This window comes from Typopeltis vanoorti, chromosome 25, assembly GCF_054136105.1.
Source record: "Typopeltis vanoorti isolate ZY-2024b chromosome 25, IOZ_Tvanoo_1.0, whole genome shotgun sequence".
In the NCBI taxonomy this organism is placed as follows: domain Eukaryota; kingdom Metazoa; phylum Arthropoda; class Arachnida; order Uropygi; family Thelyphonidae; genus Typopeltis; species Typopeltis vanoorti.
This window is the reverse complement of record NC_143573.1, coordinates 39,253,529-39,279,534: the sequence shown is the minus strand read 5'-3', so window position 1 is coordinate 39,279,534 and position 26,006 is coordinate 39,253,529. Positions and strand designations below refer to the sequence as shown.

General features: G+C 37.2%; 1 protein-coding gene across 3 annotated transcripts in view; it reads left to right on the top strand.

Annotated features, from left to right (window-relative positions):
* Positions 1-26,006, top strand: part of LOC150092677 (putative inactive 1-aminocyclopropane-1-carboxylate synthase-like protein 2) — a 244,260-nt gene that overhangs the window by 200,793 nt on the left and 17,461 nt on the right. For all 3 annotated transcript variants that reach the window (XM_090414510.1, XM_090414509.1, XM_090414507.1), the window contains exon 14: positions 12,409-12,525. In XM_090414510.1, coding sequence (XP_090270636.1) covers positions 12,409-12,525 — 117 coding nt within the window. The remainder of the gene's footprint in view (positions 1-12,408; positions 12,526-26,006) is intronic.

Sequence of the window (26,006 nt, the reverse complement as noted above, 5' to 3'; positions counted from 1 at the left end):
GGTTACTGCTTTAACCTATGTGACAAACACTAATATGGGAAGAGAGGTGGATGAATTGGAGGTTCCTAGGATATTGCAGGATCTCAATGTAAATACAGCTGTAGGATTAGTTGGGATATCAGCTAGGGTTTTGCAAGAATGTGCAAGGGAACCAGCACTGCCTCTGACTAGGCTCTTGAATTTAAGTCTCAGCTCTAGTAGAGTTTCAAGGGAGTGGAAAGAAGGAAAATTATTCCTTTGCATAAGGGAGGTTCTAAGACTACAGTAGCAAATTCTAGACCAATCAGTATCTCGGGCATGGTAAAAGTACTAGAAAAGTTAGTCAAAAAGAGAATTCAAGAATGGGTAGATAAAAATATGATACTGTATGAGGGTCAACATGAATTTGTGAAGGGCCTGTCATGCCTTAGTAATTTACTAACTTTTTATAATAGAGTAACAGCTGAGTTAGATAAAGGAAATGGCTACATGATGATTTTGCTGGATTTTGCAAAGACATTTGATAGAATACCACATAAAACACTGTTACACAAATTACACAAATCAGAACAAATGGGGATGGATATGACACTGGTTGAGTGGATAAGAGGGTGGCTACTGGGCAGATATCAAAAAGTGGTATATGGAGGAGCAGAATCAAGGCAAAAACAGATGATGGCATGCCACAAGGTTCAGTGCTGGGACCATTGTTGTTTAATTTGTACATAAATGATATAGGAAATAACCTGAAACAAAATATTCTGTTGTTTACTGATGATGCGAAATTAGGTAAAGTAATAGTTAATCAATGCAATATGGGAGAGCTTGCAGGACGATTTTAATAGGCCGTCAGTATGGGCAAAAGATAATGGTTATCAGTTCAATGTCGAGAAATGTAAAGTTATGGATTTTGGGATAAATAGATCACAAGCTGTGTATCACATTGATGGCACTGTACTCCAAGAAATGGATGGAGCTAGTGTTTCAGGGTGGTAGTGGTAGACAGAGAATTAGAGGACATATTGCTAAGGTAGCCCATAGGATTACTTGGCTAGTGAAGAGCACATTAACAATTAGTGATAAGGAAGTTGTAATTCCTCTTTATAAGGCCTTGATATGGCCACATCTGGATTACTGTGCTCACGTCTGGTCCCCTGGGTTTCTTAGGGGATGAGGAAGTGGCGGAGAGGATTCAAAGGTGAGTGACCAAGATGGTGAGTGAATTGCATGAGTTGGTTGATAAGAGAAAAAGAGGGGATATGATAGAAACATTTAAGTTGCTTAAAGGACTTTATAGGATAAATGCAGGGGAACTGTTTCAGCACTTGGCTAAGAGGGATCAGAACAAGGGGTCATCCCTGGAAGTTGAATAATGGTGTGGTCAGTAGGGGTGTGAGGACTAGATTTTTTGCTTGAAGAGTGGTGAATCAGTGGAATGGATTGCCAGAGTCAGTTGTGAGTGCTTTTTCTTTAATGGGTTCAAAGAGAGGTATGATAGATTGGGTCTCCCGTGATGAGTCTTTGGACTCCATGGAGGTGCCTGTATAATAATAATACTGAAAATAACATCACATCATTATAGCTTTAAAAAAAAAAAAAATTAACAGTTCATTAGCTTAAAAGCAAGCAATTCAAACAAGAAAATACAATCATTTAACTGATAAAGACAAGCCACATGATAAAAAGATGACATCATACATTTCAAGAATCATAAAAATAAATAAAATAAAAAAAAAAAGAGTTTATTTTTATAGTAAATGGTGGGATTTTTAAAACGTTTTTGTGGCTGTTTTGGAATAAGTATATTGTAAATAAAAAAAAAAATGCCTTTTATATATATATATATAGATAGATAGATACTGCAATGCAGTATCTAAAGATACATAGAATTTCTATAATGTGTTCGTATAAATTAATTCTTTGTAAAAAAAAAAGAAAAAAGTTAATGTCTTGTTATTTGTCTGAGTCGGATAACATTTGTTTGAGTGTATATGGCTCAGCAGATAAGTAATAATTTCATTTTCCTTTCTCTCTCTGTAAAGTGCAGGCACTACAACAGTTGCAAAACCTTACAAAGCACTTACTTATTTTATAGTAGAGTTATAGCACATAATTCTACTGTATAATTATTATTATTACGGGAAACTCCAAGGAGGCCTTAGAGTCTTCGAGGGAGGCCCTAAACATCATGTCAAGAACAACTATTCAACATTCACACGATATCTATCATACTTTACCTTGAACTCATTCACAGTCATGGCACCTACAACAGACTCTGGCAGCTTATTCCACTCATTTACTACTCTCTAAATAAAAAACCTAGCTCTAACACCCTTGCTAACCACACTCTTGCCCAGTTTCCATGGATGGCCCCCTAGTCCTTCACCACCAGTCCTGTTCTAAAAAATATCTTCTGAATTAATCTTATAGAAACCCTTCAGTAATTTGAATGTCTCAATCATTTCACCTCTTTTCCGCCAATCAACCAATTTCTGCAACCCACAAATCTTCAACCTGTTCTCATAAGGTTCATTCCATAGACCTGCTATCATCTTGGTCACTTGCCTCTGGATCCTCTCCACCTCCTCGCCATCAAGAAAAAACCCTGGCACCCAAATCTGGGCACAGTAGTCAAGATGGGGGTCTTATCAAGACTCGGTAGGGGAACAATAACTTGCTTGTCTGTACTCATCAAAGTATTCTTCGTTAACCAAGTGATTTGATGAGCTGATTTAGCCACTATTGCAATGTGCCCCCTAAACTTCAACTCCCTATCCACCAACACTCCCAAATCCCTGGCCTCGTCAATCTCCTGGAGTGTAGTTCTACCAATGCAACATACTGCTGCTAATCTTTTCACCCCAAAATGCAAAACCTTACATTTTGCCACATTAAATTCACATCCATTCTCCTTAGCCCAGTCCTCCAAACTATCCAAATCATCCTGCAAAATTTTGACATCATGTGCATTCACTATTGCTCTACCTAACTTTGCATCATCTGCAAACACAGATGCACAGTTCCTCTCAGATCCTTTCCTATATAGTTAATGAACAAATTAAACAGTAGTGGTCCAAGAACAGAACCCTGCGGCACACCGCTAGTCACAGACTGTCTTTTGGACTCTACTCCTGAATAAACCACTCTCTGATATCTCTACATCAACCACCCTCCTATCCATCTCACCAACCCTATATCCATCCCCATATGCTGCAGTTTACTGATTAGAATTTCATGTGGTATCCTGTCAAAGGCCTTAGCAAGGTTCAGCAGTATCACTGCAAACCCATTAACCTTATTCAGCTCAGCTGTCACTGTGTTATAAAACATGAGCAAGTTGCTGAGGCATGATCTACCCTTCACAAAACCATGCTGTCCCCCATATAGTATCCCATTTTCATCTATCCATTTGTGTATTTTTCTCTTGACTACTTTCTCCAAGACCTTGATGATGACTCCTGATATGCTGATTGTTGGTAATTTGCAACAGCAGTCTTGGAACCTCCTTTATGCAGTGGAACTATTTTCCATCTTTTCACCCCCTCAGGACTAACCGAGACCCAAGACTCAAATTAAACAAAATGGTCGAGGGCACTGACAATTCTTTAGCCTCTTGACGTAAGACCCAAGCTGGTATACCATTCAATCCCACAGATATATTCACATTAAGGTTTTGTAATAGACTATTCACCTACACTTCGTTCACCACAATTCCCGTATAAGCTATTGGTTCCTTCATTCCTGCAATATCACCACCTGGATGATATCCTCTTGCAGAGTGCTCGCTCAGTAATTCCACTATATCATCTGATTCAGTTACCTCCCTGTCATCAGCATTCCTTAAAATCATTCTGCCATATGCATTTTTTCTTTTACTTGCAGCATATCGAAAAAACTGTTTGGGATTCTCTTTAGCTTGCATGGCTAATTCCCTTTCATAATCCGGTTTTGCTTTTCTTACCACACTCGTTACCCTTCTGGCCTGCCTTTGTACCATTCGTGTGCCTGCGGGTCACCTTTCTCCTTAAATTCCCTCCACAGTTGTTTCTTTTTTTGCAGCTCAAGCTTAATGGTGTTATTCATCCATTTAACCCCTACTTGATTTACTATTCGGACTCTAGGTATGCAGTCAGCCATTACCTCCTGCAAATGCTCCTTAACCACCTCCCATGCACTATGAACATCCAGCCTTTGCAGTTTTACTTGCCATGGCATTGAACCAAGCAATCTCCTAAGCTTATCATACTTATCAGCCTGGTAATTCCACATGCACTTAATTGAAAATTCCACACATTTAGCCACCTCCTGGGTCAAGACCTTATGATCACTCTCACCAATTGGTGTCAACGTGGTCATATTCATTACAGTCAAATTCTCAGATAGTCAAGCATTCTTGAACCCCTAGTATTTTCCATTACATGCCATCTCAGATAGTTATCTCTTAATAACTGCATAAACTCCAGTTCCTTTCTCCCATGCGTCCTCTCCTCCTTCCAATCAATATTACCTTAGTTGAAATCCCCCATAATAATTACTCTCCTTCCACTCATTGCGTCTATTTGCTTATGCATACCATCTCCACCATCTATTCCATCACCTGGTCTATAGCAGCACCCAACTGTATATTTTGTTCTGCTGGTCTTAATCTCACACCAAATAGCCTCAAATGCTCTTTACATTAACTTGCAGTTCTATTTCTATTCTCCTTGGCTGCAGTTCATCAGCTGTTATCAATAACACTCCTCCCCCCATTTTATTCTCTCTGTCCCTCCTGAACATACTATACCCTTCATATTCTATCTCACTAGCTATATCATCTTCTGTCAGCCATGTTTCACTAATGCCAATAACCTGTGGCTAGGAAGATCCTACCAAGGCCAAAAATTTTTCTTCTTGTTCCTAATACTCCTGGCATTAGTATACATGAAATGCAGAAGCCCGTTAGTCCCACCCCTATCTTGATGCCTTATACTATCTCATTCTGATTTGTTGTCCTTACTAGCTCGGGCATATTATACACATTCATACACTCAACTGACTCACTGATGTCTGCATATCCACTCCCCCCCCTTAATAGCTCTAGTTTCCCTGATTCTGCACATCCACTTTCACTTAATTCAGCAACACCTTTTTCAGTCTCCACACACCAAATCCATTCAGATGCAAACCATCCATCTTGTATAAATCCTTTCGCCCATCAAACTCACTCCACATATCCACAAACTCCACACCACTCTTCCTGCATAACCTGTGCATAGAGTCATTTGCAATTATGGCCTTCTTTCTCAACTCTTCTCTGTCATACCGCAGCAACAGACTCACTATCTTAACTCTTTCACTCTTTTCTTTTGCTACCTCTAGTAATTCCTAGAGGTAGTAGTAATTACAGTGAGACACATGTTGCATTTTTCCCACATAGGTGGATCATCAGTCCTCACTAAATATGAATGTGTAAGAACAAGCTGTACATACTGTTTCTACATTGACTAGACTCCCAATGCCTAATTTCTGGCTTAATCTCATGCAATTTATTTGTCAGTACTTCCTCCCATGATGATTGTCATTGGTTAATTAGCTTTGATTTCATAAAATGTCTGTAGTCTGTGTAGAAAACTGTCAAACAGTACATGGAAAAAGTATAAGCTGATCTAGCAGCTGCATCTACAGTATAATTCCCCTTAATTCCAATGTGGCTGAGAATTCATCACAACTAAATGTCAAAATTGAGGATATTCATTTTGTACAACAGTTGTAAAACCTTAGAAAGCACTATAAATTACACACTTTTGGTAGTACAGGTAATCCTCGTATAATGCTTTACTTATACAACGTGGTTTCGATATAACGTGGTCCACAAATTGTAGTTACCCTTATTCAACGCGGTACTTATACAATGCGGTTTCAATATAACACGGTATAGTAACCCTTTATCTTTTCATATATTTTTCACCGCGCGACTTAAAAATAAAATTTCATCTTCATTATATTTGCGTCTGCCCATATCGCACATGTAGTTTATAAGTAGCGAATTTATATTAGGGGAAATACAGCACATATATGCGTCAATTGTTTACCATATAAAGTGTTTATTGTTGAAAGTTGGCTTCGTTTTCTGCCAGGAAAACGCATTAAAAATCATAAGTGTATTAATCTCAAGCTGATTTTCTGATAAGTTACATACAATACGTAATGCTTTTTTATGTAAAAAAAAATTATTTTTATACTCGTAGTAATGGAGGGCTTTTCGATATGGTTGAAAACAAAATTAGTTAATTAATTGATGGGGAAACAGATTTAAAATGAGGAGGAACTGGTAGTACAAATAATAGATGATGTTGAACCAAATGGCGAGAAAAGATCTGCCGAAGATTCTGATTGTGATAAATCCGTTAAAGTATTCAGTTTAAAGAAATTAGCACAAGGATTGGGCTTGACAAGAAAGTTAGGAAGTTACTTTATGGATAATGATCCCTCAATGGAGCACTCTGAAAATTCACAAGACAATTGGATATTTGTTTAGCTCCATATTATGAACTTAATAATAAAAAAATTGCAGCATAATGGTAAGCAAGATCTTATTACTGACCTTCTTGATAACTAAACCAGCCGAAGTATGCAATGAGAATTATACAAATAATGTCCAACATATTTCAAGTGACGACGATGTCTGGTCACTCATAAATAAAGAAAATCTACGAAATCTTCATTTTGAATACAGTGATGACGATTAAAGCATGCACTTTGTTTTATTTTGCCTAAAACATTTATGCATTATGTAGAATGAAGTTTACGTACAATTCATAATTTTATAAGCTTATACTATGTATTTGTTTCATAGTTTATATGTTTTCTTAATGTACATGAATTACTTGAATTAAATAAAAATATATTTTTGTTGGATATGTCAATTTTATTTATATAATAAAAATAAACAATTTCGGAACATAACCCTACTTTTTCTATGCGATCTGAGTCTCACATAACGCGATTTATATAACTCGACATTTCTATGGAACCTAACATCCGCATCATATGAAGGTTACCTGTACTTTATTTTTATGTGCATGAGTACAAGTTGAATAACACACAATTCGATTGTATAATTACTGCAATCATGTGGAATCTATTGAGATGTAGTAATGTCAGGAAACACAACCACAAAATAGGTGTTAGACCTCGAACCATCAGTATAGATAGGCAAGAAATCAGAGTGAGCTGCTCTGTGTGCATTAAACAATTGCAAATAAACAGATGATGGAGTATGAGACTTCTGTAGTTGACGAAGTAGAGGTTACAGGATGGAGTATAAACTCGCCATGGATGAATGCTGTTATGTTTGGTGCAGGTAATGTTGTCAACATTCATGTCATTAGCTTGAATCTCTTTAACACACATACCAAAGGGACGAATAGCAATGTGATGTGTGATATTGAGCTTCCCAACACAGAGAAAAGAAACTGGCCCACATAGGATGCTTGGAAGAGACTTTATTTTTAGAGCATAGTTAAGAGAAAACTGTTTTTGTTTAAATGACAGAGCAGGTTCATTTGTTTCAACATAAAGACTGAATGGGCGATGTACAAAAAGCACCGGTAGCTATTCATATACCATAATGACGAATAGGATTCAACCATTGGAGTGTGCTCTTCCTTGCAGAACTGTAAACTTGAGACCAGTAATCAAGCTTTGAACACAAGTGCATGATAAGAGAAGGAGATACATAGAATATGATGGAAGAGGTTTTATCATCACATAATGGAGTTATCTGGACCTACTACACTGAGGTTAGACCATAAAAGAGTCTTTTTAGTTCCTCCTTAATGAATAGCTGATTGTATGGCTCTTCCCCATTGACAGGAAAGCTTAGCTGCTATGTATCTTGTTGCTCTCTCAATATTAAAAAATCAGGAGGATATGAAGCCGTTGCTGAGATTCTGAAAAAATTTTCCTCCAAAGTGTCTGTAGTAATTTTGGGATCAGCAACAATACATTCATTATGTGTCAAGGCAAAGAAATAGTGTGTTCTGTATTTACCTTTCATTTTCCAGATTTTATACCATACAATTTTTGCACCAGATGTTTCATTAATTGATGACATAAATTGAATCCATGATTGTTTTTGAGTCTGATGTTGAGCATGTTTAAAAACTGTTAAGTTTGTTGTGGTAGGATATCCAGAAATAAACTCCACACTCTATCTTGATCTATTTTTGGCTGCTTCACATTTTGGGTTCCACTAAGGCTTTGGAGAGAGGAGAACTGCATGGACAATACAATCTCTTACATTCTTCATTGCTTCTGTGGAGTTGTCTGGTGATTTATTATTAAGTGATATCATTGCCATAATTTTTTTTAGACAAGTGGATCTTCATTGAATGGAACAAAATTTAATGCTGACTGCTTCAGCTTTAAATTTTGAAAAATGAGAAAAAGTATTCCAGTCAGCCTGGTCCATTTCTCACATGGGCATCCATGTAGGAGAACATGATTGTTGTGAAAATGTAGTGCAAATAACAGGAAAATGATCACTTCCAATGATGTTCTCTTCAACACCCCCACAGGAGCAGTGGTAAAAAGGTAGGAGAGCAGATTATAAGATCTATTACAGAATACAAGCAGATAGGCATGGGGAAGAGGGTATTGACCTCATTATTACTAAGAGAGAGAGAGAGAGAGAGAGAGAGAGAGGTGATGAGATCATATTATTGAGCATTCACTCAATGATATGACCTCATCCATTCGTGTTGGCATTACCCCAAAGAGTGTTGTGTCCATTAAAGTCACCCATAAGAAGTATGGGTTGAGGCAGTTGCAATGTAAAAGTATCAAGTTCTATCTCATTTAACTCCTTACCCAGTAGTAAATATATTGCACATACTTTAATGAGAAATCTCGCAAATAGGTGAATTGATACTATTTCCAGAGTAGTATTAATTTCGACATGATGGAAAGGTGTATGACTGCCCACTAGGATAGTTACTCCACCATGACAGAACCATCTCCCATTTTGTCCTTTCATACAACAGTGAAATTCATTAAGGTAGGGTCCTCGCTGGGCTTTTAGTGTTTTTCCTGTAGAGAGAAACAGAAAGGTTTGTGTTTCTGCAGCAAAATCTTGATATCATTGATATTCTGGTGAAAACCACTCCTACAAATCAGCCCAGACAGGAAGAAGCCCATAGGACTCTTATACCATATAGTAAAGGCATCTCTGAATGTGTGGCAAAAGTTATGAAAAAATATCAACTCATTGCTATCTATAAACCCATCAACCAAATCCACAACTTGCTACCTTCTACAAAAGACAAACTCTCACCAATGATACTACCTGGCATATACGAAGTACCATGTTCTTGTAACTTGTCATACTATGGACAAGCAGAGAGATCTATAAATAAACATATCTTTGAACATCAAGACCACATCCATTGTATCAAACATCACCAATCTGGCCTTGCACAACATGAAATCAAAAATGCTAACCACAGAATCCAATGGCAAAATGCTAAGCTGCTACGTTGATCCATATATGAACATTTATAGAAAGAAGGTGCTGAAGTGTTACTTCATTGACCTAATTTGAATCGGAACGACTGTCTCGCTATTCCAAAAGTTTGAGAAATTGTTATCCTCAATTGTATTAAATAAATTTATCTGTTATATTTTAATTTAATTAGTTTTAATTTCAGCTCATTAGGTTTAATCCATTAACATGTGACTATATATGTAGAGGGATTCCAATTTAAACATGCCTGCTACTGTTTTTTTTTTAATTCAATTTCTATTGTTCAGTAATTGTGCTGATGATGTCTTATGATACATAATTTGAAATATTTACATAATAAAAAAAGTTATTAACTGTCACATACGTGCAATTCTATAGTTATGGATACTCCACAGATTTCACTCTATCAGAAAGTCAAGAACGCTTGCATAACTTGGATATCAAGTCATCAATGATGGCATAGCAGCACGTGTGCTAAACAAATGTTCAGTCAAAATGGCTTGGCCCTTGAGAGATTTGTATAACTTGAGTCTCAGCTCAGGAAATATCCCACCGAAATGAAATGAATGTATACCATTTGATGTCCAGAAGTTCTTACAGTTATTGCAGTTTAGAGCATATAATGTGAGCACAATGATCCTCATAGCGATCCCTTCAACTTGTATGCAGATTCTGTTCTGACAAAGAAAATAACCCGAATGAATGACTGTCGAATAATTTGACTATATCTGGCAGAAAGACTTGTGAGAGCAGATGCAGGTCATCTTATAGACACACCTTAGTGAGTAAGGATTCAATATCAAAGCTGACCATTAAGTTGTTGGGTTTAAAGGAAAAGATTTTTCACTTTATCCAGAAAATTGTAAAAATTGTTTATGAAAGAATGGAAGTTACCAATGTGAATCTTTAATAAACATGGTAGATACTTAGCTTTGCAATATGTGGGAAAATCTATACAATCCATATTAGGACAAAGAGGAACTCCTTCCTTGTGAATCTTTGGAACCAATCTAGAATAATTAAAAAGGTATAATCTAGTGGCTACATTCATTCCTTTCAGCAAACTATTATCATGGTTCCCATCTTCTAAAGTAAACAATCCCCTCTGACTCTTCCTGATGTCTACCAAGTTCTGTGTGACTGTCACCTTTCTTACTTCAGACAAACTGGACATTCAGTGGGGAAAATAATGCAAGAACACAAATCTTACATCATTAATAGGAAATCCGAGAAATCTAGACTTGCATAACATGAAATTGATTCCAGCCACAATATCCAAGGTCTGATATGCACTCACTCCATCGTTGCCACCATAAGTTCTAAGATTTATGTAATGAAAGCAGCATAAAGCATTACACCACCACCCGAACCTGTGAAATGATTGCCTGTCACTATCAAAGATACGGGAAAATCTTATTCTAATCACACATCATTATTATATTTTTTTTAATAATAATAATAATAATAATGTTCCCTCCATTGTTCATTTGTGTTATTCTATGCACAACATCACATGGCTCTTACTGTTTTAAATAATTCATTGTTCATGTTCTACTTTGTATTATCTGTTGATTTTGTAAATACTTTGTACTATATATTTGTTCTACTAAATATGTAATAGCCATATATTTCAGGTTGAAATATATGGCTATTAAATATATTATTCACTCTTTTTCTTGTGTTCTTGTGTTAATTTGTGAAACCTTATGGTACAAGTATTGCTGAAACAACAATCCTATATTGAACTTTAAAAAAAACATCCCAGCCATGGGATCCTCTGGAATGAAGCTAAATTGCTGCACATCATCCAAGAATGTGCTGAGGTCCTTCATCATGCAAACCTCGGTATTTTTGGTGGATTGCCCATGCCCTAAATTTGGGAAATTGTTATTAATAGCTTTTTTAATTTTTTTTTTATTGTTTTTAATATACTAACACGTATACATGTGAGATTTTATTAGTATAATATTAGCTTGCATGAAAAGAAACAATTCTCCATGCACTAGCACTGTTGTTTTTGAACTTCCCACTAACACTGATGATAGTTTAATATACTTAAAACTAAAATATCTGTGTAATTGATTATAATTTATTTAACATTTTGAATTCAGAGATGCCTATATACATGTGTTTTACTATAAATTCTATGAATACAACATAGTTATTTCTTCATCACAGGATGTGATCTTTATGTTCTTCAGTGTGGATGATGGTGTACCTTCCCTTTTAACCAAATATTACACACCAGAACAGGGTTCTCTGGAAACTTTAGTCATTTCATGGTTAATTAAATGTATTGATTGACATAAGTTCAAGTTCATTTTTATTCTTCAATATATAAAAATTCCTCTTTCATAGACTCAGTCCAACTGCTATCCCAAAGATGGCTTGTTTCTGCTTTCTGCTTTTTTTTTACATGTTACAGGTGCATCCATGGGTGTTGTGCAATAGAACTAACATTCTTTCACATTCCTCTAGTTCTATAAGAGGACTATCAACGTTCATTCATAGTCCAACTGCAAATCCACTGAACTGCCTTCTCATCCTTCCTTTTTATTTTGTCTGTTCTCTAGAACAACCTTCCTTTGCTTTGTCTACAAGTGTGTAATGATGAATGTCATAAGCTGTATGTTATGTGGTCTCTTGTGTGTGAGAGTTGTATATGAAAATAAAAACATCAGTAATTTAATATTTTTCTTTAGTTAATATCCCATTTTTTCTGACTAATATCTGATTCATTTTTATTCTCAAATGCTATGCTTCACAGCTGATTAATAAACTTCAAAATTAGTATAATTAGCTAACATGCATTCTCTTTCTGATTAATTAATTGTTTGTTTGCTTTCCTGAAATAATTATAATAGTTGAGAAATAATTTTATTTTAATAACAGTTGCCCATAGTATAAATTGACATTATTTTTAGGAATGAATCGCCTTGAAATTCTTTTGAAGAAGCTAAAAACTAATCTAGATTTGTTACATGCATACACTGAAAGAAATGATATAAACCATTATTTGCCATCCTATATTGAACATGAAGGTAAGATTGTCTTGTCTTGTTTAAAATAAGTATAAATTGTGTATAAAGCATGCAAAAAGTAAATAAGTTTATCCATTAATAACAGATATAATAATTCTCATATTTGTTTGTTTCAAAAAAAATTCCAGTACATGCGATGACAGAATATTTCAAGTTTCATTTCCCTTTTATGATAAACAGATCTTTTAAATTCAGACTTGAATTTTTGTCTTAATCTTTCTTCTCTTAACAGTGATGCATCAGTTATATACAGCATTATTTAATCATGTATAATTTAAAGAAAGTTACAAGTCAGCTAAATAACTGGGAGGCTCCATATAATCTGTAAAAAATGCACAGGACCAACCAAGTCTTGTGATGCATCCTGTTGTTAGGTATCCTGGATACTGAAGAAATCATGATGAGCTGAGAGTTAGGGACTTAACAGACCATATTGTATTCTGAATTAGCTTAAACCCAAAACAAGAAGATCAGGGCATATATTTATAGTGCTTAATAAATATCGGCTTCACACATTTAAACCATATATGTCAGCTCATCTATTCACCAAAGGACAAATTTTCCTTTATCACATTCAGGCATATATGAAAGGCCTGGTACTTGTTAGCTTAGTATGTATAAACAGGAAGATCTGTTGACATCTGCCTCAGATAACATAAGAAATACATTTAGCACCATCATTATGGCAAGTGGAGACTAGCGCACCATGCCTCAGACACCCCCTTCACATAGGATTAGATAGAAGAAAACCAAAGCGCTGCAAGTCAAAGAGACTATTTTTGGAATCAGCAGCAGTTTTAAAACATTCTCCAAACTTAAACAAGTGTGGCCGTTTCAGCTTACCAAAAATTTGGGTTAATACTTGTTAATCTCTCTGTCTTTATCCAAAAATAGATTCCATCAATTAACTTTGTATTATCTGTTACAATTTGAAACTGGTCTCACTATTAACTAATTGTTATTGTTTACATTATTATTATTATTATTACGGGCCGCTCCAAGGAGTCCTTAGACTCATCAAGGGAGGCCCAACATCATGTTAAGAACAACTATTCAACATTCACACAGTATCTATCATACTTCTCCTTGAACTCATTTACAGTCATGGCACCCACAACAGACTCTGGCAGCTTATTCCAAAATTTTGATACATTTACTAGATACATTTACCACTCTCCAAGTAAAAAACCTAGCTCTAACACCCTTGCTAACCACACTCTTACTAAGCTTCCATGGATGGCCCCTAGTCCTCCCACTACCAGTCCTATTCTCAAAAATATCTTCTGAATTAATCTTATAGAAACCCTTCAGTAATTTGAATGTCTCAATCATATCACCCCTTTTCTGCCTATCAACCAATTTCTACAGCCCACAAATCTTCAACCTGTCCTCATAAGGTTCATTCCATAGTCCTGCTATTATCTTGGTCACTCGCCTCTGGATCCTCTCCACCTCCACCATCGAGAAGAAACCCTGGCACCCATATCTGGGCACAATAGCCTAGATGGGGTCTTATCGAGGCTCGATACAGAGGAACAATAACCTGTTTGTCTCTGCTCATTAAAGTGTTTTTCAGCAACCAAGTGATTTGATGAGCTGATTTTGCCACTTTTGCGATGTGTCCTCTAAACTTCAACTTCCTATCCACCAACACTCCCAAATCCCTGGCCTCATCAATCTCCTGGAGTACGGTTCCACCAATGCGATATACTGCTGCTATTCTTTTCACCCCAAAGTGCATAACCTTACACTTTGCACATTAAATTGACATCCATTTTTCCTAGCCTAGTCCTCCAAACTATCCAAATCATCCTGTAAAATTTTGACATCCTGTGCACTCACAATTGCTCTACCCAACTTTGCATCATCAGCAAACAAGTGAACACTTCCTCTCAGATCCTTTCTTACATCATTAATGAACAAACTGAAAAGCAGTGGTCCAAGAACAGAGCCCTGCGATACACCACTAGTCACAAGCCGTCTTTTAGACTCCACTCCTGAATAAACCACTCTCTGGTATCTCTCCTTCAACCACCCTCCTATCCATCTCACCAACCCTATATCTATCCCCATCTGCTCCAGTTTACTGATTAGGGTTCCATGTGGTATCCTATCAAACACTTTATGAAGGTCCAGTATAATCACTGTAAACCCGTTACCCTTATCCAGTTCAGCCATCACTGTGTTATAGAACGTGAGCAAGTTACTGAGGCATGATCTACCCTTCACAAAACCATGCTGTCCCCCATAGAGTATCCCATTTTCTTCTATCCAATCTTGTATTTTCCTCTTGACAACAATTCCTGATATGAGCCGGTAATTTTCAACAGCAGTCTTGGAACCTCCTTTATGCAGTGGAACTATTTTCCCATCTTTCCACCCCCTTGGGACTAACCCAGACCCGAGACTCAAATTAAACAAAATGGTCAAAGGCACTGACAATTTTTTAGCCACTTCTCGTACGACACAAGCTGGTATACCATCCAATCCTGCAGATGAGTTGACATTGAGGTTTTGTAATAGACTATTATCCTCCACTTCATTCACCACAATCACCATAGATGATATACTCTTGCAAAGTGCTCACTCAGTAATTCTACTATATCAACTGGTTCAGTTACCTCCCTACCATTGGCATTCTTTAAAATCAATCTGCCATATACATTTTTTTCTTTTACTTGTAACATTTCGAAAAAACTGTTTGAGATTCTCTTTAGTCTGCATGTCTAATGTTCTTTCATAATCTGCTTTTGCTTTTCTTACCACACTTGTTACCCTTCTGGCCTGGGCTTTATACCGTTCATGTGGCTGCAGGTCACCTTTCTCCTTAAATTCCTGCCACAGTTGTTTCTTTTTTTTTTTTCAGCTCAAGCTTAATGGTGTTATTCATCCATTTAATCCCTACTTGATTTATTATTCGGACTCTAGGTATACAGTCAGCCATTGCCCGCTGCAAAAACTTCTTAACCTCCTCCCATGCACTATCAACATCCAGCCCTTGCAGTTTCACATGCCATGGCACTGAACCAATCAAACTCCAAAGCTTGTCATACTTACCAGCCCGATAATTCCACATGTACCCTTTCTTAATTGTAAATTCCACACCTTTAGCCATCTCCCAAGTGAAGACCCTGTGATCACTCTCACCAATTGGTGGTAATGTGGTCATATTCATTACAGCCAAATCCTCAGATGCAATTACTAGGTCAAGCCCTCTCTGACCCCTAGTATTTTCCATTACATGCTGTCGCAGATAGTTATCCCTTAATAACCACATAAAACCCAATTCCTTCCTCCCATGTGTTCTCTCCTCCCTCCAATCAATGCTACCATAGTTGAAATCTCCCGTAATAATTATCCTCCTTCCACTCATTTCTTCTATTTGCTTATGCATACTATCGCCACCATCTTTTCCATCACCGTCTATAGTAGCACCCAACTGTATATTTTGTTCTACTAGCCTCAATCTCACACCAAATGGCCTCAAATGTGCTCTTTTCTCTATCCTGCAATTCAACTTCTATTCTCCTTGGCTGCAGCTCATCAGCTATCATCAATAATACTCCTCCCCCATTTTATTCTCCCTGTCATTCCTGAATACACTATACCCCTCACATTCAATCCCACTAGCTATATCATCTTCAGTCAGCCATATTTCACTAACGCCAATAACCTGTGGTCTGGAAGTACCAACCAAGGACAAAAATTCTTCCTTCTTGTTCCTAATACTCCTAGCATTAGTATACATGAATTGCAAACCCCCCCCGTTAGCCCTATCCCTACCTTGATGCCTTATACTAACTATCCCATTCTGATTTGTTGTCCTTATTCGCTCGGGCATATTATACTCATTCATACACTCAACTGCCTCCCTAAGGTCTGCATATCTACTCCCCCCCCCCCTTTATAAATCTAGTTTCCCTGATTCTGCACATTCACTTCATTCAACAACACTTTTTCAAGTCTCCTTACACCGGATCCATTCAAATGCAAACCATCCACCTCATATATACATCCTTTTGCCCATCGAACTCACTCCATACGTTCACAAATTCCACAACACTTATCCTGCATAATCCACGCATAAAGTCATTTGCAATTATGGCCCTCCTTCTACATACTGCAACAAATAATTGTGCTATGAAGATGCTGGGTATAAAACCAGAAAAACATCAGCAGCTAAGTAAACAAATATATATTTATTTTCTTATAATTGTCTTGTGTTGTGAATTAAAACTGTTATAAGAAAAGTCAACATTAACTTCCAACTCATAAGCCTTTCTCATTTGAAAAAAATGTCATGGTGACTGGGGCATTACCTAGTTTCACAAAGACCCCACCCCACTATATCCATACCAAGGAACCAGAGGGAACAATAAATAGCTAGTGGAATAAGATCAACATTGTACCATAGGTGGACTGAGAATTTTCCCCCCTAATTTTTATTAATTTTACAAATATATATATATTTATTTATTTTATTATTATTTTATTATTTTTTATTTTTTTACATAGTCTGGAAACACTATGCTAGAGCCCGAACATGGAAATTTTTCAAGCCACTTTAGGCCTCCAATAAATGGGGGTGGTGGTCTCACACTAGGTGATGAAATTCATTTTCCATGTAAAGACAATTGCAGACATACATGTCTACAGCAGGATTTGAACTTGTGACCTGTAAGTTGGAGAGTGGATACACTAACCACTCTGCCAACTAGGCCAGTAACAGTAAATTCAGGCAATAGTGATCGAGGAAAGGAAGGAGTAGCTATAGAATTCAACACTAAACATGAACATGACCTTCTTGAATAGAGGGCAGTTTCAAGTAGAATGGTTGTTGGCAGATTCCAAAACGGAGAATTGCGTGATGAGACTTATTTTTGCCTTTGATCCCACAGAAGATTCTACTAAGAAAGAAGCAGAGGTTTTTGATTCATTAGAGGCTGACATAAAGAAAAAAAACTAGCTCTTGTTCAAGATCTAAACATACACACATACAAGTTCCTCGAGCAACTAACAGTCATAGACACTTGACTAGAATGAATCTTCCTCTGCCAAATGTGTCTATCCCAAGCATACATTGCTGCTTCATGTTTCTGAATTTGCACTTTCGGTGAAGCTCTTGTTTGGTATTATCAATTCATCTGAGTGTGGAGTAATTACTTTGAAAGATTGTTAAATGAGAGTGACAAATCAGTAGTAGAAGAAACAGGAAGAATGCAGTTAGGAATATATATATATATGTGTGTGTGTGTGTGTGTGTCACTACCAAAAGCAGAAGTAATCAGAAACATGAAATGTGGAAAGTCAGCTTGAGTAGATGACGTTTGACTGGAAATACTAAAATTTCAAATACAGAGCATAATTCTGCTCTGGTAAAAATGTTCAGTTCTGGAATGATGAGAGTAAAACACTCCTATCATTAGTACTCATCTATGTAAATAAATAAAAATAAATTTTCCTCCTAGTGTTCAAGGTAAGATTTATGAAAGCATACCTGAGAAGAAGCTGAAAAAAAATAATGAAAGGGAAGTTTTGGGAAGAATAAGCTTATTTCAGGTCAAATTGATCAGATTTTTACTTTAAAACAAATAGTAAAAAATGATGGAATATCAGAATCTTCAGTTTTGTAGCTCTAAGGAAACTAAGAGAAATGATTACTAATTTAATAAGCCAAAAGGCTATTTTACCGGCGAACATGTTAATAGAAAGGGGGATGGTAAATCTCTTTATGTTTTAATAGCCGGGTACAAAACTCGATCGAAATCCATAGAGTTTCATGCCGAAAAAAACTATCGGCAGGCCCAAGTATAAATGATCACTTGGATAGTACAACACCAGGGCAACTCCATGCAAAGGTGGAGCAAGCTCCCTCACTAACTTTAACATTCTTTCATAATGTAAAACCCAGCTCCTAAGAGATGTATATATATTGTTTTACATTATGAGAAGAGGTCACTACCCAGACCAGTTTCAACCTTTTCTGAGGTCTCATCAGTGAGTAGGTAGACCTGGAATATTGTATATATTCCAGGTCTATAGTATGAAGGAAAGTGGCATTAATTCTTATATCAAAATCAAAAAGATTCAAATGATGATTATACTCTTAAATAAATCCAGTTCATGTGTTCTGAACTGAATAAAGTGAATAAACTTCTGTAAAAAACAGTAAATGTTGCATTTACTGTATGTTTCTCATCATACAGTAAATGCAACAGACAAAAAATTCATTAGGGAAAAATGTTATCCTTCTTTTCCATAAGAGTAAATTTAATAGGATTTTCAGGCTCCTCAGAAATTTTCTTTATTAACAGAAATATTAATAAAGAAGAGAATAAACATGAATCATAAGATTGATATCCTATATATACACCCTCTGTCCAACAAGAAACAAACTTTTCGAAAATAGAAAACTAGTGGCGCCACCTGTTGTATCTTTTTGTTCTCAAATGCAGCAACCTTCATTAGTGTTGTGTCAACTGTTTATGACATTTGTTTCATTAGAAGATTAGTTATAGTGCCAAGAGTGATAGTGTGTTTTCAGGAACGGTTCGGAAAATGTGTTACAAACAGAGCTGCGATTGACTTTTGTGTTAAACTTGGTAAAAGTTTTACCGAAATGCTTCAAAAAGCATACGGTGACGAATGCTTATCCCGTACTCAAGTTTACGAGTGGTTTACGCGATTTCAAAATTGTTGTGAGACTCTTGAGGACGATGAAAAGCCGGGCTGTACAAAAACGGGACTGAGCGAAGTTAACATCCAAAAAGTGCGTGATTTCATCAAAAAAAAAAAAAAAAAAACCGAACTCGTCTGTAAAAGTGATTGAAGATGAATTGGAGATTCCAAAATCAACTGTGCACAACATTAGGACTGAGAGTTTGGGTCTTCGTAAACTAATTCGTGATTTGTTCCCCACAAGTTGACCGATAACCAAAAAATGTATTGAATTGAACACTGCAAGGACCTCATTAAAACCACTTGTAAGGACTCAAACTTCCTTGAAACGATTGTTACTGGTGACGAAACTTAGTGTTTTGAGTATGAGCCCAAAACAAAGCACCAGAGTGCTGAGTGGAGAATGGGGCATCGGAAAAAAAGTCGCTTGGAGAAGTCAAAAGTAAAGATAATGCTGATTTGTTTCTACGATTCCAAGGACATTATCCACAAAGAATCCGTTCTGCCTGGCCAAACGGTCAATGGTGAGTTTTATCTCGAAGTTTTGAAGCGATTGATAATGAGAATTCGGTGCGTACGGCATGAATATCATGACGACTGACCATTCGCCAAAACACACTGTCATTCTTGGTTAGAACTCGGCTTCTAATGAAACAAATGTCATAAACAGTTGACACAACACTAATTAAGGTTGCCGCTTTCGACAACAAAGAAATACAATGTGGCACCATTAGTTTCTTCTATTTTCGAAAAGTTTGGTTTCTTTTTGGACAGAGGGTGTAGGTATCAAATTGGTAACATAAAACTCAGTAATGAACTGTCAAACTTTCCAAATACGAAAAAGGTGTTAAATAGGGTCGTGTGCTTTTTCTCTTTTATTCCTACAGTGAAGAAATTTTTTGAGTATAGAAGACTTAGAGGGAGTAAAACCAGGAAGAAGAAATGTAAATAATCTTCATTCTACAGATACTTTATTGATTGCTAAATGAGAGGATGACTTGCAAAAATTAATAGAGCATATAAATCCACAAAGTAAAAATTTCAGTCTTAGATTAAATTCTTGGAGGAGAGGGAGTTAGGATTAGTAAGTTTTTATTAAGAATAAAATACGTCCGAGTTAAAAATCTAAGTGGAAAACAAAATTACAAAATGTTGAATGTTACACATTATCATTATTACCATCATCATTCCACTCTCTATGGAGCAGACTCATCATGGGAGATTTATTCAACTGACAGTATAATTATCATACTGAACCTTAAAAATCCATAACACTCCCTTAACACTCACAACATGTTCTAATGTTTTAAAAAATCTACTCCTCAAATTTAGGACATTTAATTAAATTAGAGGATGAAAATGCAAAAGAGTGATTAGGAGAAGAATAAAAATTGCAAAACCAACCATTACAGAATGAAAACCATTACATCATAAGAAATAAGCAAAAAAAAAATAAAAATATTAAAAATTATTAAATGCTTTATTTGGTCTCTTCTTCTCTATGGAGCAAAACCATGGAAATCTATAAGAAAGCTTGATGCTTTCAAGATGACCTATAGAAGAGTATTGAAAGTCTCATGAATCCAAAAGAAGAAAAATAAAGATATTTTGGAAATTAGGTTACTAAAATGGAAGTAAAAATGAAAAATATAGAAAAGGAAACTACCTTATGTGGGTCATATTATGAGTCATGAAAGTCTTCAAAAAATTTATAATGAAGGAAAATGAGGGAGATGGGAATAGTGACATATGTGGTTCCAAAACATAAAGAACTGGCTGGACCTGAACTGTACACAGAGCAGTTGAATAGTCCAACAATAGGAATGTATAGCGATCTGTGATAGCTAACCTCCTATCCTATGGAGTATTATCTCTTGTATGTGATTGACATTATCATTATATGGGTGTTAAAGATTCATTGTAGGAGATCTACACTAACCTTCTTATATGTGGAGAACGAGAGTGCCAGGGGAACGGTCGTATTTTCAGGGAGCTCCCGAAAGCTAAGTACAATTTTGAATGGAAATTAGAATAAATGTTAAAAATCATAACGTAATATTGTCTAAATTTGGTAGCTTGTTGTGTCTGTGTGATTTTGGTGTAAATTCCGTAAATTAATTCAGTCTTTAACGATACGTTTCATATATTTGAATATGGCGCCAATGCGACGTAAGATAATGGCGTCCAAAAATACGACGCCATTGTTCAAAAACTGTAGTGTGAGAGAGTTTGTCCGGTGTGATGTGTGTGGAATGTATGCATTCCCGAATGAGTCTGGAGTATGGGTTGAAAGTGATAGTGGTGGGAGAATGTGTAGAAAGTGTATGCAAAGTGAGGAGTCGAAGTATGTGTCAGGTTGTGAGACAGTTATGGTTGAAGAAAGCCAGAATGCGAGTGAAAATAGTGGCTCGATAGGGAATTGCGGTGTACAAGATGGCAATGTGAGCGGTGATCTAAGAAAGAGTGAGAGCAATTATACAGAAAGAGAAAATGGTTTGAATGATAAAAAAAATGAGGAATTATTTGTAGGAAGTGAGATTGCTAGGCTGCGCGCAGTGATACAAGATGCACAGCAGCAATTAGAGCACCTGCAAAACTCTTTCCAGAGTGATTCGGCGAACGGAAATAAACAGCGTGGGCGAGTTTCCGAAATGAAGGAGAGAGTATTGTATGGTGACTCGTTATTAAGAGGAGTAATAGATGGGAGTGTAACTAAATCGTACTTGCCGGGTGCGAAATTTAAGGATGTAAGTGAGAGCATTAGAGTGCAAAAACAGAGGGTGAAAGAAATAACAATTGTGGCTGGTACGAATGAATTGAAAGGTGATAAATTTTTTATGAGAGAGGACTTGAAAGTATTGTTAAAGGTAGCGAAAGAAAAGAGTGACAGAGTTAGAATGGTGAGTCTGTTACTGCGGTATGACAGAGAGGAGTTTAGAAGGAGGGCCATAATTGCAAATCATATTATGCGCAGGTTATGCGGACGGTGTGGTGTGGAATTTGTGGACGTGTGGAATGAGTTTGATGGGCGAAAGGACTTATACAAGATGGATGGACTGCATTTGAATGGACTTGGTGTGCGGAGACTGGAAAAAGTGTTGCTGAATGAAGTGAAAATGGATGTGCAGAACCAGGGAAACTAGAACTACCAAGGAGGGGGGGAAGTGGATATCCAGACATCAGTGAGACAGTTGAGTGTAAAAATGTAAATAATGTACCTGAGCCAGCAATAAGAACAAAAAATGGGAATGGGATATTTAGAATAACGCATCAAGATAGGGGTGGGACAAAGGGAACACTGCAATTCATGTATACTAATGCCAGGAGTATTAGGAACAAGAAGGAAGAATTTTTGGCCTTGATTGGCTCTTCCTGGCCACAGGTTATTGGCATTAGTGAAACATGGCTGACGGAAGATGATATAGTTAGTGGGATAGAATGTGTAGGTTATAGTATGTTTAGGAGGGACAGAGAGAATAAAATTGGGGGCGGGGTGTTATTGATGATAGCTGATGAACTGCAGCCAAGGAGAATTGAAGTATTGCAGGATAGTGAAAGGAGCTCATTTGAGGCTATTTGGTGTGAGATTGATACTGGCAGAATAAAATATACAGTTGGGTGCTGCTATAGACCAGGTGATGGAATAGATGGTGGAGATGGTATGCATAAACAAATTGATGAAATGAGTGGAAGGAGGGTAATTATTATGGGGGATTTCAACTATGGTAACATTGATTGGAAGGAGGAGAGGACACATGTGAGGAAGGAAATGGATTTTATTCAATTATTAAGGGATAACTATCTGAAACAGCATGTAATTGAAAATACTAGGGGTGTGAGAGTGCTTGACCTGGTAATAGTATCTGAGAATTTGACTGTAATGAATATGACCATGTTGCCACCTATTGGACCTATTGCCACCTGGGAGGTGGCTAAAGGTGTGAAATTTGTGATTAAGACAGGGTATATGTGGAATTACCGTGCTGGCAAGTATGACAAGCTTAGGAGATTGCTTGGATCAGTGCCATGGCATGTACAACTGCAAGGGCTGGACGTCGATAGAGCATGGGAAGTGATCAAAGAGCATTTACAAGAGGTTATGGCTGATTGTATACCTAAGGTCCGAATAGTGAAACAAGGAGGGGTTAAATGGATGAATAACACCATTAAGCTTGAGCTGCAAAAAAAGAAACAACTATGGAGGGAATTTAAAGAAAGGGGTGACCTGCAGGCACACGAACGGTATAAAGTACAGGCTAGAAGGGTAACGAGTGTGGTAAAAACAGCAAAAGCCGATTATGAAAGGAAACTAGCTATGCAAGCAAAAGAGAATCCCAAACAGTTCTTTCAATATGCTGCAAGCAAGAAAAAAACTGTACATGGCAAAATGATTTTAAGGAATGACGATGGTAAAGAGTTCACTGAACCAGTCGATATAGTGGAGTTACTGAGCACGCACTTTGCAAAAGTATATCATCCAGGTGGTGACGTTGAAAAAATGAAGGAACCATTAGTTTATATGGGAATTGTGATGAATGAAGTGGAGGTGAATAGTCTATTACAGAACCTTAATGTGAATACATCTGTGGGATTGGATGGTATACCGGCACGGGTCTTGCATGAAGCGGCTAATGAATTATCAGTGCCCTTGACCATGTTGTTTAATCTGAGTCTCAGGTCTGGCTTAGTCCCGAAGGCGTGGAAAGAGGGGAAAATAGTTCCACTGCATAAAGGAGGATCCAAGACTATGGTTGCAAATTACCGACCGATCAGCATATCAGGAGTCGTTGTCAAGGTCTTGGAGAAAGTAGTCAAGGGAAAAATACAGGAATGGATTGATGAAAATGAGATACTGTACAGAGGACAGCATGGCTTTGTGAAGGGTAGATCATGCCTCAGTAACTTGCTCAGGTTTTATAACAGGGTGACGGCTGAACTGGATAAGGGAAATGGGTTTACAGTGATACTGCTGGACCTGGTAAAGGCGTTTGACAGGATACCACATGGAATTCTAATCCGTAAACTACAACATATGGGAATGGATATAGGGTTGGTGAGATGGATAGCTGGGTGGTTGATGGAGAGATATCAAAGAGTAGTTTATTCAGGAGTAGAGTCCAAAAAACGGCCTGTGACTAGTGGTGTGCCACAGGGTTCTGTTCTTGGACCACTGCTGTTTAATCTGTTCATTAACGATATAGGGAATGGTCTAAGTGGGACAGTTCATTTGTTCGCTGATGATGCAAAGTTGGGTAGGGCGATAGTGAATGCAGAAGATGTCAAAGTCTTGCAAGATGACTTAGATAGATTGGAGTTCTGGACTAAGGAGAATGGATGTCAATTTAATGTGACAAAATGTAAGGTTATGCATTTCGGAGTGAAAAGATTAGCAGCAGTATACCACATTGGTGGAACTGTACTCCAAGAGATTGATGAGGCCAGGGACTTGGGAGTGTTGGTGGATAGGGAGATGAAGTTTAGGGGGCACATTGCGAAAGTAGCTAAATCAGCTCATCAACTCACTTGGTTGTTGAAAAATACCTTGACAAGCAGAGAAAAACAAGTTATTGTACTTCTGTACCGAGCCCTGATAAGACCTCATCTCGACTACTGTGCCCAGATTTGGTCACCTCGGTTCCTTCTTGATGGGGAGGAGGTTGAGAGGATCCAGAGGTGAGTGACTAAGATGATAGCAGGTCTATGGAATGCACCATATGAGAACAGGTTGAAGATTTGTGGGTTGTAGAAACTAGTTGATAGGCGAAAAAGGGGAGATATGATTGAGACATTCAAATTGCTAAAAGGATTCTATAGGATTAATTCAGATGATATTTTTGAGATCAGGACTGGTGGTGGGAGAACTAGGGGACACCCATGGAAGCTGGGCAAGAGCGTGGTTAGCAGGGGTGTTAGAGCTGGGTTCTTTACTTTTAGAGTGGTAAATGAGTGGAATAAGCTGCCAGAGTCTGTTGTGGGTGCTATGACAGTGAGCGAGTTCAAGGCAAGGTATAATAGATACTGTGAGAATGTTGAACAGCTGTGTGAACATGATGCTTAGGGCCTCCCTCGATGAGTCTAAGGACTCCTGGAGTAGCCCGTGGTAATAATAATAATAATAATAATATGTAACACTTATCATACCTCTCCTTAAACTCATTTACTGTCAGGGCACTTGCAACTACTTTTGCAGTCCATTCCACTCATTCACCACTCGCCAAGTAAAAAAAATCTAGTCCACATATCCTTACTAACTACACCCTTACATAAGTTAAGTTCTAGGGATGACTCCTTGTCATATATTCGTTGTGTATTGAAAAAAATTTTTTGTGCCAATGTCGCTTAAGTGTCTTATTTAATATGTTCATTTTTACAAGTTTTGTTTGGTAAGAATTTGTTGTTTGTGAGAACTACGTTTCTGTTATGTAAATGTTATTTGGTATGCTAATTCTGTACTTGGTATTATTCGAGCTGTCATGTGATGTATGAGCTGTAATAGCGACAGATACATGTGCGTGATGTGGAGTTTCCCTGTGAATCTTGTCGGAATGGACATGTGCATTAGCTGTGAGGAAATCTTGTATAAGAGCTGTTGTCACTAAAAAAAAAAAAAAAAAAGAGGAGGTCATTGGGAAAGATGAAGGAAGAGGTCAGCAGGAAAGTGGAAGGAATGACACGAAAGTAAAAAGTAGACTAACAGGGGATGTTGTCCTGAGAAACAAGAAGGTGAGAAGAGGCATGCAGGAGAGCCAGACCAGTTAGTTACTCTAGAGCAGTGTTTCTCAAACTTCAGATATCTGCATACC